The 17,030-nt window shown below is 43.6% G+C and overlaps 2 protein-coding genes across 2 annotated transcripts in view; both read right to left on the bottom strand.

The window, feature by feature from the left end:
* LOC128301299 (uncharacterized) overlaps positions 1–11,938 on the bottom strand; it is a 65,722-nt gene extending 53,784 nt beyond the window's left edge. The window contains exon 1 of the mRNA XM_053037701.1: positions 11,861–11,938. The gene's annotated coding sequence lies outside the window, so the exon portion shown is untranslated. The remainder of the gene's footprint in view (positions 1–11,860) is intronic.
* Positions 11,939–14,476: 2,538 nt separating this feature from the next.
* LOC128305456 (3-ketoacyl-CoA thiolase, mitochondrial) lies at positions 14,477–16,891 on the bottom strand. The gene is made up of 5 exons (XM_053042906.1): positions 16,661–16,891; positions 15,596–16,029; positions 15,212–15,517; positions 14,784–15,139; positions 14,477–14,722 (listed from the first exon to the last, which is right to left on the bottom strand). Exons 1-5 carry the CDS (start codon positions 16,677–16,679, stop codon positions 14,641–14,643), a joined length of 1,197 nt encoding a protein of 398 aa, XP_052898866.1. The 5' UTR covers positions 16,680–16,891; the 3' UTR covers positions 14,477–14,640.
* Positions 16,892–17,030: the final 139 nt, after the last annotated feature.

The raw sequence follows: 17,030 nt of genomic DNA, 5'->3' as shown, positions 1-17,030 counted from the left end.
GCCACTGCTAAGGTTTAAAGGACAGGCGAGGCAAGTGCAGCTCGGACAGCTAGTCCTGCCAAGCCCACACACACACACACACACACACACACACACAAATACAACCCTGGAGGCATCTTTCATCGATGATTATGTCATCAATTAGTGGTGATGCTGTATCACAATCGTATCATTTTGGCTACGATTTTGTGCGCTTCGCTAGACGAACCTCGCTACTAATTGGAAGCGAAGGACAAGGGCATCCCCTAATCATATAAAGAGATATCCCGCTTCAAAACACTCCACCAGCTCGCTCGGAATGACACCAGCGACGACCCACTCGCGTCCACCGGGCGCAATCGAGGCGGAAACAGCTATGGACTGTGTGCAATCGAGTGTTTTCAGCAAGCAATTCCTAACGAGTGCCATTCCAGGAAGTACATGACGACATTAAAGCGGTCGCATAATTTCATCACTTAACCGTGTGTTGCTTCACGGTAGCCTCCAAGAATTTCCAATATTTGCGTACGCCACCATCGTCGCCCTAAAAGGGCAGCCGTCTTCGGAGAACCTGAAGCCATAAACTATGCTCGATCACGCGCAAATCCTTCACCTGTTTGCTTAGCTTCAAATTTTTGGACAGCTAGTAAGCGAATGTACGCCCCTTGGCCAGCAGCAAACATAACAACATTGTAAATGTTGCCATTTACTTACACGCTTGCCAACCTGATCGGTGTCCGGGCACCGGGCACTTCGGTCCGTAAAGTTCCACAAACACCCCAAAAACCCATTGCTAAGTGCAATCGAATGTTGTCCATCTCGGACTCGCTAGATCGAAACATTGTTCTTCTTTTTTTTTTGTTGCTCCCCTCCTTAAATGCAGCCCGACTTGGTCGACTTGGTGTGTCCAGTGTCCATCGCGTGTATGAATGTGGACGGGTTCGATCAGTTTACCCACGTCTGCGATGAAAGCGAACACATTTCAACTGGCCGAGACGGCAATCCAATTGCAGCTAGCTACCAACCAGGCGAACAGACCAACCTCTAACCTAGTTTCTGCGAGCACTCGATTCGATCGAGACAAGCAAACCGAATGTTTGCCCCAGAGACGCCACCGACGGTCAGCTTCCCTGTGTGTGCGACGGAATGCTCCCCGTTCGGTGTGCTTCTCAGCGCTGGGTGGAGTTCTGCAGGTTCTTGCAAACCGTAAGGGCCGGGAGTCAGCACGTGCCCGTGCTTTAAGCGATCACTTTCACTAATCACTCCATTAGTCCCTGGGATCGTAACCCGTGGACCTATCCTTTAACCTGCCGCCTGCACACGCGGTTTACATCGCTTGAAAATGGAAAATGGCCCAATATCTCGACGCCAATAACTTTATCGCCGACGGGTTCGTCGATCGAACCGGTGGTCAATGGTGCCCCAGCCCAAGTGAACTGCTGCTGCTGCTGCTGCTGGTTGAGAATTTGGGTCAGCGCAACATTTCGCAAGCCCCTCGAAGCAAACGCTGCATCGTCGCAGCTCCTAGGACTCACGGGACCCGAGTGGGTCACCGAGAGCTGACAAACGCTCCACGTTCGCCGCTGATCAATCGATTGATCGATAGTCGACGGTTTTGCACTCCAAAATTAAATGAACCAGTTTTGGGTTGTGTACGGAGGGGCAGGCTGGACGCGACACAAAGCGTCCCGTTGTTTGTAACATAAAACCGACAACATGTCACTGGCCCCGTCCACGAGCCAGACTGGCCAGCTGCAGGCCCGGGTCTGAAGATACCCCCGAGCGGTACGCGACGCAGCTAATCGCTGGGGATTTGCTCCAACAGCTCCAAGCCCGATGGCACCGACCGATAAATCTAGCGCTTTGGAAACTGGAACTCGCCACAAACGCCACCACCCAAAACGGCGTCTTCAGTAAGGGCGTCAGCGTCAGCAGTTTTATCCGCGAGTACAATATAATGTAATTACGAGCATCGTTAATCATTGGCACGAATTTGATTTCCAAGTGGCGTCACATCGCCAACGGTTGCACAACATCTTTCGCGCCTTACCCGTTTAAATCCTGCTGGGAACGCATCGGAACGACGAGCCTCGTTACATTGCCGGTGTAATCAGAATCAATGTTTTGATTGATTTGGGTCATCCGAACAGGGCTCCGTCCAGGGCTGCACACTTGAGGTGAGGTGAGCTTGCGAAATCATCGCACGGCAAATTGATTTCACCAACCAGTGTGCACTCCCTGGTGATTTAAATTTAACGCTTCGCAAGAAAACAATCTCAAGCGTCTTGATGTCTTTGCCTTCTTTTTCAAACGCTATTTACATCCAAATCGCAACAACAATGTTTGAAAAAGAAAAAACACGCCTAGGCAATAGCATTGGGAGGTGCAGCTTTCTTCCTTCGCCAAATTGCTCCAGAAGTAGCCGGCGCTGGTTCCAAAATCCGTCGCCACATGTCTTCGGGGCGAGCCGCGAAGCGAGTGTTTGGAGTGTTTTCTCTATTTGGCCGCCGTCGGCACTATCACCCTGGGGCAATCAGCTGAGCGTCAGTACCAACTGGCACAGCCAGACCACCTGCTTAACCTACATCCATCCTTCGTGTGTATGTGGATATCGGTCGATCAACAATCTTGTACGGGCGCTCATGTGGAGGTCCTCCCCGGTCCACCACTGGCCCACTGTCCCACGGTTTGTGGCGTGAAGTTCAGGTTAAGCCAAATTTACTGCCCTCCCGCACCCAACGGAAAAATAGGGGCAGCACCTCGTATTAGATAATTATTGCCTCAGTTTCAGTTTGCTTGCAGGTAGCGTGGCCGCGTGCCACCCAAGGGTGACTGAACTTGGAACTTCTGGCCTCCTCCCGCGGAGGGTATGAGGGCAACCCGAACCGGAATGGCCGGGGCGTATCGCGTTTGACCTAGAATAGCCCGCATGGCGAGCATGGTCGGGTTATTGGTGGGAATCGTGTACTTGGGTGTGTGTGTGTGTGTGCGTGGGTCTGTTGGCGTTACAACCACGGGGCAACTACAAAATGGTTTTACTTTAATTTTTTACCTGTCATGTGAGATTTATGTTAGTTTCTTCTGTATCTATTTTTTTCTGGTTGCTATCTTCACGCACCTCAATACGTCCCTCCGTGGCCAAGGAGGATGTTGCACAATCGATGCAACCGGTACGACTTGAGGTACAAGTATGAATGAAGCTTTAACGGAGTGGATGGAAGCTTTCAAGTGACCTTAGACTTAGAGTGAGTGCAAATTCATGACTCTGTGGTATGCAGGTGTGGTATCAGGCTGTTTAGGTAAATGTCTTTCAGGTTATATTCTTAAAAAGTACCATGTTCACACCATCTTAAGGCCATTTGTGTGGAATTCAAACACTCATTGCTTAATATAGAATTTTGCAATAGGTAATCTCGTACAGTATCTTCATCTGACATCCTCAGAAATATTTGAATAACACTCTCTAAAAGCGTACATGCTGCAGGTATAGAAGATGCCTAACAAAGGACTTACGAGGACAAAATTGGATCCGATCAAGATAAGAATGTATAGCAGAGGACATCATGACATTGATCATCTAGCACTTCTTTCTGGTAGATCCAGTAGAAATACAACCCACAAGGGTAAGGCATTCAGGATCATTCAGAGTATCCTATAAGATATCCAATTAAATCCTCTAATATTTGAGATTGCTATTGGAATATCTTCACAATTTTGTTAACCTCGAGAGTTGTTTAAATGTTAAATAACTTAATTACTAATCTTATATACCAAAGTTAGTCCAGAGATCTTGGTTATATATTGATAACCAATTAATGAAAGGTAATTCCATCCATTAAACAGTGAAATCATTTAATATTATGCAGCTCTATATATCTTTTAAATTATATATTATAAATAATAGTTTTTAAAGTTATATCTTAGAACCCTTTGACACCTTGCACAAAGCAACGTCGAAAATAGTTGCAACAAGAGTTCCCCCAGCTTCAAGACTTGCGAAAGTTCATCGACAACTGGCGCCATATTAACATATTAACACCCCCAAATGCAACCGTCGCCCGGGACAAGGACATCCTCGTAAACCACCACACACATCCTGGCGTTCCTGTCATCAAGATCGCTATCTTAAAGTGAAAATAAGGTCAAACGCATTGAAAGTGCTCCACTTTTGCAGGAACCGTGCACTAATGAAAATTGATCCAATTTACTACGGCTATCAGTAGAGACTGGTACCCAAACTGCCCGCCACAAGCGACGCTCCAAATAAGGCGCAAAACACTCAATGCGAACAATAACATTTGAGCTGGTGACAAAATAAAATCAATTTTTACTACACTCATCGGCAGCAGGAGGTTTTTGGCACGGCCAGAAGAAACGTCCACGACACACTAAATCCATTCGGTGAATCGCTCATTCCGATTCGGTTTATCCTTGCAAGAAAAAGGAAGCATGTTTGTTGGTCAAACCCACGTAACCATCCCATGTCAAACATGGGTACGATGAGCGCAAGCGTAATGGCAACTTAATTAATTACAATGTCAGCGTGTCTCAATGGCCACGCTACTTCAGCACCACCCTCTCCTCGATGTGTCCTCACGGGTCATTAAACAACGCTAAGGTAAAACCGATCGGCATCTACCAGCAGTAGGTAGCTGCTGCTGGTAATCGTTTGCAGCAAACGATCCATTGCCGAATCGTTGCGCAATACTGCCCGACGGTTGATTTGCATGTAAGCGCACGTAAACAATACTCCAGTACGTTTTCCCACATCCCGATGGGCTCGATCGGGCGATGATCCGACAGGCATAGGAGCAGACGTTGTTTGTAGACGTTACGCATCTTCCCGGAGGAGGTCGTCGTCGCAATGCTGCAGAGATCTCGACAACCTCGGACCCTGCCCGGGCAAACCTGTGGAAGCTGTTGGTCATTCCTGACCCTACACAACAACGCCCCCCATCCATTTTGCAGAGCTATGCGAATGGACATCTTTGCCGTCTGACGGTTTTGTTTATTGAGATGTAAATTTCTGCATTCCACTTCAGATCCACCCAAACCATCGTCCGTCCGAGAATCGTTCGAGAGCTGTTTAACGATCGAAATTTATGTACGCTGCTGCACAATGGTCGGAAAACGATCTACTGGGGTGATGCCTCCACCGATGGGAAGGCTGCTGCCACAGGAGCATTAGCATCACTGACGACTCAACTCGCTCGAGAAGCACGTCCTAGCTCTTTTTTTTGCAAAAAAGGTTTGCCCCGCACATCAATCCACCGCGACAGACTGGTAGACGGTTTGAGACCCCTCGGGGTATGCCATTTGATCTGTTCGGTACCACTGATCGACAGCCGCCTGCACTTAGGTAGCTTAGGATCGTGATTGGAATGTGTTTCGTCCGTTGCTCGTGCTTCGGGGTTCACCGCTTCGTTTGCGTGCCAACCCTGTCTGAATGCTCTCGAGAAAACTACATCCCTCAAGCATCTCTCCAGCATCCTCCAGTGAAAGCACCGCCGGTGCACCGGCCCAATGCAGCTGTCGAGTAAATTCGCAAGGTAATGCTCACCCGCGCACCAAAAAAAAACATCTCTTGCACCAACCAACATTAAACTGAAACCCTGCCGAAAGTGAAAGTAGTCAGCAGCGGGACGGACTGCTGCTCAAGTTGCCGAAAGACCGGAGGCGAAATGTTAAAATTTGGAGCATTTCTCATTACGCCATCGGTGCGGTGGTCTTAAATAGGGCGTTGTTCATGTTTTTCCCTGGAATATTTCCTTCTCCAGGGTGTCTTTTATCATGTTCCAGCCGTAATCGATCCAATTGTCCGGAACAAGGCACCGAATGAATTTGAATGGCGTGCAGATACATTATGCCAATTTATATTGCTACCCGTTCGCGCAATAAATGATGGAGTGCAAATAAATATAATAATGGCGCCTGCAGCTTTTGGTTTTTCTGCCGTCTCAAGGTTGTAACTGTAAGTCCGACTGCGGAGCTTGCTCATTGCTGAAAGATCAACAAAAGGTGAAGAAAGCTGACCTTTGGTTTAAGTTTTTTTTCAATGTTTTAAATGATTTATCTGTTTTGCATGATTTAAATAATATAACCTGAAATCTTTCTCATTAGAGTTGGTTATCATAAGTTGGATTGCCTCGTCTGTATTGTTTGTTAAAGCTTCTGAGGTAATAAGATCGACTCATTTCATCTATTTGTTAAAGCTTTTTTTCGAAACATATTTTAAGAACTTTTCAATATACAGGCAGTCCCTGAGATACGCTATTATAGCAGGCCGCTATAACCCGGAAAAAATCAGCGCATCTCGAATTTCCGCGTAAGTCGAATCCTGGTGCAATTTCGTTTATACTTCAAAGTCACAGAGTCGACTTCCTTCCCTGAATTTAAATTAATCAACAAATACAGGAACTTTTCTAAAGATTACATTAAAATCAAATAAAAACAAATGTTTTATATGCGAAAGGAAGGTATTTTCTATCAATTTTTCACCTGTTTTGCTTAAATTTTGTGCTATAAACTAACTCAAATGTCAAATTTTCAACAACCGCATAACTCCGAATCCGCATATAAGAGCTATCGCGTATCTCAGGGACTGCCTGTACATCAGTTATATTACCTCAAAACGGAACTAAATCATAAAATAAATATGCTATTAAACTCTCTATAAAAATGGGATCATGAGCTTTTCATTAAATTTGTTTGTTTAGATATATTTGATGGTTTATATTTTGATCATTTTAATTATCGAAATATCTAATTGATTGTATGTTTTTTTTTTAATTTTCATTACACTGCATCCATTTATTCAAAATACATTAATTACATTTCTAAGCGATAATTTAAATAAGATTACATTTCCATACCATTTCCGAGCCACAAACGTTCTGCATCATAAACATGTTCTCTCACGCGTTGCTACAAAAACAAGATAACCAGTAAATAATGTTGCAAGTTCTACCATGAGCGTAAAGGTTTCCGAAGCACTTTTTGAGTTAATGTTACTACTTTACTTTTGCACAATAAGTCGCGAAGTTCAACTCGATCAGCACCACCCGTGGTCCCCTAATTCTTCAGTTGCCCGCTTCTAACCACTCGCATTACCATTACCAGCGAGTATCGGTGGTCGCATCTCGTTTCGCCCAAAAGCGAATGCTCACAGTATACGATCCGTTCGTACGTAGCGCGTCCACCACCCAAAACCGTACCGAGAGGGCACTAAAACAGGGCACATAAATCATCCCTACGTACCACCGGTGTTGCCCGAAACAAATGGCCGGGCTGTGGACAACCGGCTCTATCATTCGCCGGGGTGGGTCCATTCTATCGACACCAGCTTTGTTCTTCGACATTCCACCACTCCACCTGCCCGGGGTGCTCCCGTATTGCTCTTTTCCGTCCGGTTGCATTGCAGTGTGGCATTGCGTATCGTCGGTGTGCTCCCGCCACATCAACACGATATGGGGTTGGTTTTCGCAACAGCTACCATCGCACGAACCGTCCGAACACATACACACAGCGTTCATGGGTTCACCCAAACAAACCAGCTAACCAAGACGCCATGCCAGCCATGAGCCGCTGCCTTACCGGAGAGAACCGGCCACGTTTCTTATCCCAAGCGGTGCGGAAAAGCTGGTGGTGCATTGCGTTTGATGGCCGGACTGGAGACCCTTGGAGCACTGAAGTGATTAGTTAGTGAGCGGGCAACGAAATGGAACCACATCGTGCATCTTGGAAGATTTCATTAATCTGAAGGTGTAACGCCCCATTTCCCAAAGTGCGCCAAGTGGATGAAAATCAGCATCCAGAAAAGAAGGGCCTGCTTGGTAGCAGCTTTAAAAGTATTACAATCTCAAGGAGAACGTTTTTACAATGACTAATGTAAAGTTATGTATTAGAAGTCGTTACACCAAAACTTATACCTGAAACGCATCGAAATGCACTTGTCCTTCCAAACAGTATCACATTACGAAGGCGTAAATCATATCAAATATTGGGAGTGTAAATAAGTTCGTGCTGTTTTTAAACGATAATTGTCAACGCTGTAAGAGCAATTCGCTGTTCAAACTTGACTTAATTTATTTTCCTCTCCTTTTAGGTATTTCAAGCATCGTGACACATCTTCATATCAATAAATCCACTCTATGACAATAATCAATCTCTAATAAACCTATGATGATTCGCTGCCAGAAACGATTTAGATTAACAAAATAAAAGACTTCGTTGGACATCTCTGGGCTTCAGTTCAAATGGATCCAGTGACGATTCCCACTAGTGTCCTGAATAGAGTCATTCATATGAATTCAGTGAGGAGTCATTCGAATCAGAAATCGACTCTCATAAGATTAATTAATCCTACTGACGGGATAAGGGGATCTGGGATCTTAGAGGATTCATGAATCTTTGGACTAGAAGATCAGAGTATTTTATTAAGATTTTTTAAATTATTTAATGAGTCAATTCGTCGCCATACGTTGGCTTAACAAGTAAGTTGCTTGTGTATTCATTCAGAAAAAGGTAAAGTTAGTGTTTGTTTCAATTTTGAATACATCCAAAGACACACTTGCTGTAGAATCCATCAAAAAACGGAAGCAATAAATATTTTATTAAAAATGTGTGACCCGCTGACGAACACAACAACCGAAACCAATCAATCTCACATAAATTTGTAAATTAAATGTGTCGCCTGAAATTTCCGACAGTACACCCCAAACATCCTTCAGAATCGACGCTAGTTTCGAATGTTGTGCAATCCTTTACTTTTACGTTATGCCGTGCATAACGTTAGTCAAACTTCTATCTTTATTCTAGAAAACCAACATCACTTCGAGTGACAAATTGGGAAGGAAGTATCCCCCTGCCGGCGGTCGGTAGATAAAATCGGTGAGCAATTTTCGGTTGCAATTTATGCGCCATCACAAGGTGTCACCGGTGGCAGAGTAAAGTGCGAAAATAAAATATGAAACTTTACCCTATCCATCCGCCTCAAGTCCAGGGTCACCGGAACTTGGTCACGTCAAACCAAAGCCCTCTACCGCTACGCCATATACAGATCAAATTAAGCCGAGAAAATCTATCGCCCGGATGACAAGGTTCGCTACAGTTTCCGTGTGGTTACTTTATTTATTTTTATTTTTTTTACTTAATGTGGCTGAAATTGAGCCAACCCAAGTGGTGGTGCTGGAATAGGATAGAAGAGATTAACATCCAAAGGTGTTCAGTTTTAAAATCATCGTCACTAATCGCCATGAAATAGGCAAAACCAGCTAATAAACTGTGTTAATTTTGTGTGAAACAGTATACGATTTGTAGAGTTAGAACAGTTTTTTACGATTATTTTTAAACGACAATTGTTTTTTTTTTTTATTTTAGTTGAACATCCAAGTAAAAAAATCGAAAGGAGAAATAAATGTTTGGGAAATTTAAAAAAAGAACAAATCAACATAAAAATTCTGCATAAAATCATAATAATAATTAATAATAATAAGATATAAGGCCTGGCATTTAAAAATAGAATTTTAAAAAAGGAAATACAAATGGAAATAAATTGAAAAATATTATATTAAACATTATGAAATAAAATTAACAAAATTTTAATTTAAAAATAGTTACAATAACTTTAGCCAACCAATCGAAAAGTTAATTATAAAATATAAAAAGGAAACCCGGTTTCTGAAAAGTTCATCATAAAACAAAAAGATAACAAAAAAAATCTTCTTACAACGTTCTTCCAGAATAAAAAAGTTACAAAATCCATAAATTATGTCCTTATGTTATCGATCCTGTTGATCGGTGTCGTTTGGCATCCTTCTAAATGGTCCGTGTCTCCAGCCAGCTGTATCAATCTACCAAGCAAACTCTAATCGCTGGGAAAATTTATGAACTTCTGCCTCACGGCAAATCATGGTCCAGATTAACCGCCAGCCGAGTATCAATCACTACGCCCTGACCATCTAACCCGATGGTTGTTTGTGTGTTTGTAAGCATGTTCGTCAACCCCGGGGAGAAATATGGTGCAAACTTAATCACCAAGGATTAACTCAAGCCCCGGACGTTCCCTTTTTCGGAACCGGGAAACGATACTAAAATTCACGCCAAGAACCAACCGGCTGATAATTGGCCAACTGTAAATCTTTTTCCCCGCACGGCTGGTTTGGTGGCATTAAAGCTCTAGCTGCACATTAGAAGCACTAAGCCAATCATAAACATCCCCAACAATTAATAAGCACTAATTATCCCTCCCCGGGCAACAGCAGCTGATACGGTGCGTTTGCTTCGCTGACGCGTCTTCAAACGGATCTAGTAGCCAGCGAATCGGGACGGCACGCGAGCTCCCCGGCTTCGAACCAGGAGTTATATTAAATGGAAGCCTTTTTTCGATACCGGCTGTAACCACCTGTTTTATGTACTTTTGCTACTCCCATTTCAGCACTGGTTCTCACTGGAACCGACGAAATCAGTTCTTTCCGACACGTTTTGTTTTAACCGCCCTCGCCTTTATGGTCCGGTTCCGCCACATTTGGTTCGTACGGTATGCAACGGTATGTGTGGTTGGAAAAATTCCACCCCAAAACGGAAAAGCCAAAGCTCGCAATCCAGATCAGTCCCTGATTCGAAGCTCATAAAGCTAAACGGTGGCTGCCCTGGCGAACGGCACAAGCAATTTCATGCTGCACTCATTATTTATAGATTATTCATTATTCGCTGCCGCGCTTAGTTAGGGGTGTGCTTTTTACCTATATTTTGGGTAATTCACTTTGTTGCACTATCAATGAGGGCTGGTCCCGAATTGTTGTTTGTTTGTTTTTTTTTCTCTACTATTGGTTGTTTATCTCATTGTTTGTTCTTGTTTGGCCTTTTCTACTTCTTTTCTTTCCCCTTTCTTTCCCAAGCTTTGTTTTCAAAACTTTCCTAATCTGGCAATGTTTATCGTCACCTGGCCTTCATTCATTTGCTTTCTTTTTACCACACGCACACAGCTAGTACAATTCGTTTTATTTCTATTTATTTTGGCACGCCACTTCACTGCACTTCACCGGCCATTTTCCTACCGTGTTTTTGTGTTGGAAGGGGGGGGCATTTTCTATTATTTGTTTTTCGCTTTCGCTTGTTCGCTCCACAAAATCAGTACACTATCACGGGGGCTAACAATAACGGCAATAAAGGCAAAAAATACCGAAAAAACGCGCGTTGCATTTCCTCCTACGATCATCCTCACGGCCACGGACAGCGAAAACCTGCGTTCCACGTGTTCCCCGTGATTGTTCACTCACTCAGACGTGCAGCGCACGCACACCAGCAGGCATGATTTCCGTTTTCCGTTAAATGTGCATTTCCCAGTTGTCTGAAGAAGTGTGAAATGCAACACCTTAAAATGTGCTCTTTGTTGGCGGGTAACTGGCGGGTTTTTTTTCACCAGGTTAGTTTTAATAATAGGCACAGATCGAACAAAAAAATACGCTAAAAATAATCGCTTCCCTAATTAATGGCCACAACTCCTACACTAAACCGTACAAAAGGATTCGCTTTTTTTTTGAGGTTATGCGGATCTTCTCCGGAATGGTGACAGAACAGTAAGCACAAAACAGATTATAATTACAAGTGGTCACAGGACATACACACACACACACACACCAGAAGTCGTTCATTTTTCTTTTTCTTTTCGCTTTGCTTCTGATCACAATGGCGCATGAAACCGGATCACACAAAATGAAAGATCGATGAAGAAGATCGGATGATGGTTGCTCGTCCTGTATCCGAGGGAGGTTTTCTCCATTAAGGCAAGCAGCACTGGTTTTGGTTGCTGCTGCTCCTAAAACCTTGCTACCGAACACAAATTTATTTTATGCGTGCCATAAAAGATGCATTTTAATACCTGCTTTTCGCGCTGGTTGCATTCGCGCGTTGAACACTTTTTCCCTATGTATGCACAGAAACGCACGCACGCACAGACATGAACGCGCCGATGTCACCGCTAAGAAATCATAAAACTAAGTACACAATGCACAAGCGCGAAAAAAAACACATAAATTTGTTTCGTTCAACATATAAAAACACACGATTAACGCCGAAAGATCGACCCGGGTGTTGCACCGTGCAGCACCGATAATACCGCCGGAATTTGCAACGCTCAATGCGACGGTAAAGAAGCGACTGGCGAGAAACAATAGCACACGCAACGCGATACCACGGTCGTCCCCAAAACGGGCAAATGGTGGGCTCGTATATGGCGTGCGCAATCCCACCGGCTCCGGCCAAATGCACTGCAACTTCGCTCTTAGCCTCTTAGTTTCTCTCACCTGGCGCAGAGCCGGTTGGCGATGCGTGATCCCACTCCTCTGTGGTTTTACGTTCCTTGTCGTTGGACGTGGAAGGTATTGATGTCATTGGTAGTTAAAAGTTTTGCTTAGAGATTTGTGGCACATTAGGGTTTACAGCATTTTTTGTAAATGTTCAGAAATTATACGTTTCAAATGTAATAAACTTGCATTGATTTCTGGTTTTCCATTCGAATGTCTGCTCAGATCACTAGTTTCTACTGGCCAATGAGATGCTTAGGAGTTTTCCACCAATCTTCAACTAAACATGCGATCCCAGGCATAAACTGTTGTGTGCACCTTGGTCACGTACGCAGCCAGTCTATTACTCTTTGCTATCTGGGAACCGACAGCAACCGATGTGCCGTAGACTGTTCGCGCGTACCGATCGCTCTCGCGATCCTTGGGGCCCTTCTCGTTGGTGTGGCCCTTGTCTCGTTGGTGCAGTCTCTCTTCTCGTTTGTGCGTCCACTGGAGACGGTCGTTTGTCATGTTACCGTGCGTGTCTTAATTTTATAATAAACGAGTTTTAATGTGTAATTGTCTCAGCATATATTTTTAACGAGCGACGACACAACATAAACATATTGACAAGGTAGAATAAAATTTCAAAGGATTTCAATGCGTACCAAGAAACAAACCTAATTTTACTATCCTGTAAAGGGTTTTCTACATCAATCTCTGGGAAAACGCTATTGAAAATTAAGTAATTCACTGATCCTTCTCAAACTTCTAGACAAGAAAATATAAGTCATTAGTAACATTAGTCATTAGTGTAAACTTTCAATGATGCATTATTCGGAACATTAAATTTATACTTATAGTTAAATAGTATATGAAGTATAGTTAAAAAGATAAATTAAACTCTAAAATTAGTTCCCCACAGAGCTGCACAAAAATCAAATAAATTTGTGGTACCCACCAGATTTTTTCAGATTTTCCAAAGTAGTATGAAATAAAGTGCTAGTACAATAAATTAGTATCTCCGTATTCGCATTTAGACATCACCATTTTATAACAAAACGACGGACATCTTAAAACAAGGTTTTCAATTCAATGTGTGCAATGTGTTCAATGTGCTCACAGCGCTTTGTCTAGGTTAGTTTATTGAATCGACTGTACTTAACGAATTTAACTGAGCTGATAATGAGTTGATACCTTCGCTTTAAAAATTTTTTTTGAATAAAACTCTTTCTGAGTCAATTCGTCTTGATAAGTTGTAACACTAAACCTGTGCAGTTTTGCATTTAGATTACTTTAGTCTTTGTGCTATAGCTTCGTTATTTATCGGTTTGAATTGAAAAATTAAAATTGAAAAAATACACTCGATTTTTAACAAGCTGATAATACAAAAAAATAATTTCCTCACGAAGGGGAAAACAATTTCCCTCATAGGGGAATGTCTGCAAAACCGTTTCTGCAAACAACGCATCTTCTCATACGAGACCTTAAGACCGCTGAGCAATATCCCAGGCGTCGAAGCTCTCTCACCAGAGCATGATGAGAAAATTCAACAAAAGCTGAGTACTTCTGCGTGCGATCGAGCGCTCGGTGATCGCCAACGAGATAAATCAGAATTCAAACGAAAGCAAAAGTATTTTCTTTTAAGCCTCTTTGGTCTCGTTCGCTTTATGTTTCTGTGTGAGTCTGTATGGTCGCGTTTGCTTCGTCTCTTAATGCGTATGCACTAATTTATCCGCCTGGTTGACTGACACGAAACGCCGGTTAATGATCCCGATCGGCCCAGACTGGACGAACAGATGAGCGTCCATCCGGTTTTTATGTTTGGATCAAAAAATCAAGTTCACAAATTTTGTGGAACAAAATACAGGGCATAGGTAGAGTTCTTAATTTCATACACCAGCTCAGGGCGATAGAGTCACATACACCCTGCGAGCGATATGGTTTGTTTTCATGTATCAATTGATGTAAAATTACAATAAGCAAAATAAAGCACAAATCTACTACTAACGTGAAGTATGCATAATGTCGATTGGATTTACACGTAAAACACTTCCTTTACAATTATGAATTCATAAGCGGCTCGCGTGCCGCCGCTAATAATTGGCTGCAAGTTCGGAAGAAACCCCAAATGGATAATTATACGTTACTCAGATTAAAGTCCCATTCCCCATTTGAAATAAAAAATAAAAAATGATGAAACAGGGTTGAAATGTTTACGACAAAAATGCACTGTTTACTCGTTGAAGATTCTTAAATATACTACTGATAATCTTTTTTCAACATGTTTTTTTTAGAAAAATAAACACACTTTGTTTTGAGGTACGTTTCCCATTGCTCTTTCCGGGGTAAGTTGTTAGTGATTGCGCTTTTATTATTAAACAGCTTCCAGCAGCAGTGCAATGCCCTGTCCTCCTCCAATGCATGCCGATCCGACGGCCCGTTTGAGGTTCTTTCGTCTAGACGGGGGAGCAAATTATGAAAATGGTTTTGTCCATAAAATACAGTTAGCATACTTACTTCAACTCATGCACTAGATGACCAGTAATACGCGATCCAGAAGCGCCAAGTGGATGTCCCAGGGCAATTGCACCACCATTTAGATTGAGCTTGTTGATGTCGAGGCCGAGTTCCTGCGCGCAAGCCAGCGTCTGTACGCCGAACGCCTCATTGATCTCGAACAGATCCACATCGTCCATTTTGAGACCGGCTACGTTCAGCACGTTTCGAATAGCAGGTACTGGACCAATGCCCATAATCTCCGGTGGCACACCAACCGTACTGTACGCAACCAATCGTGCCAATGGTGTCAGGTTGTGCTTTTTAATCGCTTCCTCCGAAGCGACCACAACTGCCGCCGCACCATCACAAATACCCTAAAATGAAAATTGAATATTTTAGAAACGTAATTTAAAACGAACTTCTTCACACTAGACACCAAATCTTACCGAAGCAGTTCCTGCAGTAACGGCCCCGTTCTTTTTGAAAAGCGATGGAAGCTTCGTCAATCCTTCCAGTGTGGTCTGAGGACGCGGATGTTCATCGACGGCAAAGTCAACCTCCTTTCCCTTAACCTTTAGCTTGAACGGAGTTATTTCCGTCTTAAACACACCCTCATCGTTTGCCTTCTTCCAGAGCTGCTGCGAACGGTAAGCAAACTCGTCCACCTTCTCACGTGGAATCTTATGCTTTTCGGCGAGATTTTCGGCCGTCAGTGCCATCGGGAGCTTGCAGTAGGAGTCAGTTAGACCAGTCTAACATAAACGAAAATAACAATGATAAGCATCAAAACATAGTGTAATCAACATAATGTGTTTCATCTCTCGACTAACCCATAGTGCATCTTCCAGGGGAGGGCTTGTGCCAAGCGGAATACCGAAACGACTGTTTCGTAGCGTGTACGGTGTCTGAGACATATTGTCAACTCCGCCGGTGAGTGAGATGTGTGCCGCACCCACAAGGATGTCTTGTGCCCCATTAACCACCGCTTGGAACCCGGAACCGCACAGACGATTTACGCCGAGGGCTGGTCGCTCGATCGGAATGCCACAGCCGAGTGACACGTGCCGGGGTAGAAAAGCACCATCGGTCGACGAAAGTACCAACACCTGCCCGATGTTGACGGAATCAACCTGATCCGGCTTGAGACCGGCTGCATCGAGCGCTGCCTTAGCCGCTACCGTCTGCAGCTGCGTTGCGTTGGTGTTCTTGAATGCTCCGCCGAAGGTGCCAAAAGCGGTACGCTTGGCCGCCACAATGAAAACTCCTAAGGGGGGAGAAGCAGATAAGAAGATCACGATCAGCGTACAAATTGTGGGCAAAACAAGCACGGGCATATTGCTGACAAGCAACACACCGTTGTACCATCGATGGGGGTAGCATAACCCACTATCAGGATTATCAGCATCACGGTGCGGGTGATGGGTTAGAAAGAAAAAAGTGGGTCCACTTCCTTATCAACCTGTCCGAGAGCCATATTCGCGTGTTGTTTGATACTGTTTGATGGTGATAAATGAGCACTGGGAACGGATGTTTCTACAAGTCATGTGTTTGCTGAGGCAACTATTGACACTGAGAAAATTTCGTAGAAAAAACTGACCGAAATTGTAAATCGAACCGGGACAGTTTAATCAACGGGGTAAAACAATTTGGCAACATGCAACAGGATGGGCAAAACTGTTGCTGCTTTCACTACGTCATCAGATCGGACTTTGAACCGGCAGTGATGCTGAATGATACGGATGATCAAAGTCCATCCAAAAGGAGGGACACGGTCACGATAGTGGAAACTTCTCAACTAAAACGAATTGACATGGAAATTGTACTTCTCTACTGTGTTTTTATATTATTAATCATTTTCTATAAAACGTTAGCCGTCAGATAGAAGCAGATCTTACCCTTAGTTAGAGCTGCCATTTTCGGAGGGTGATGCCGGGGTTAATTGAACTTTACACACAGATTGAAAGATACGTTATTGCACAGAAAATATCACGTAAGTTAAAGTTATGTTATCTAAAACGATTCCAACAAATTTACAACAGGTCTAGGTACACACAACTGTTGCAACTTGCAGCGAAAATAAATGGGGCAGCAATGAAACGACGGCAGGTCCTGTTATTTACGGCGGATTGTGATGTATTTTTTTTTCATTTTGCGAACAGATACCGGCGAGCTGTATTGCTCTCTTTCCCACTTGTTTGTTGTGCGAGATGTTTATCATCTTCCTTTTCGCTCGCTTAAGAATATCGTTTAAGTCGTCTGGTTGAG

Source organism: Anopheles moucheti, chromosome 3 (genome assembly GCF_943734755.1).
Source record: "Anopheles moucheti chromosome 3, idAnoMoucSN_F20_07, whole genome shotgun sequence".
Lineage (NCBI taxonomy): Eukaryota > Metazoa > Arthropoda > Insecta > Diptera > Culicidae > Anopheles > Anopheles moucheti.
The sequence above is the reverse complement of the archived record's forward strand: the minus strand, read 5'-3'. Positions and strand labels throughout refer to the sequence as shown.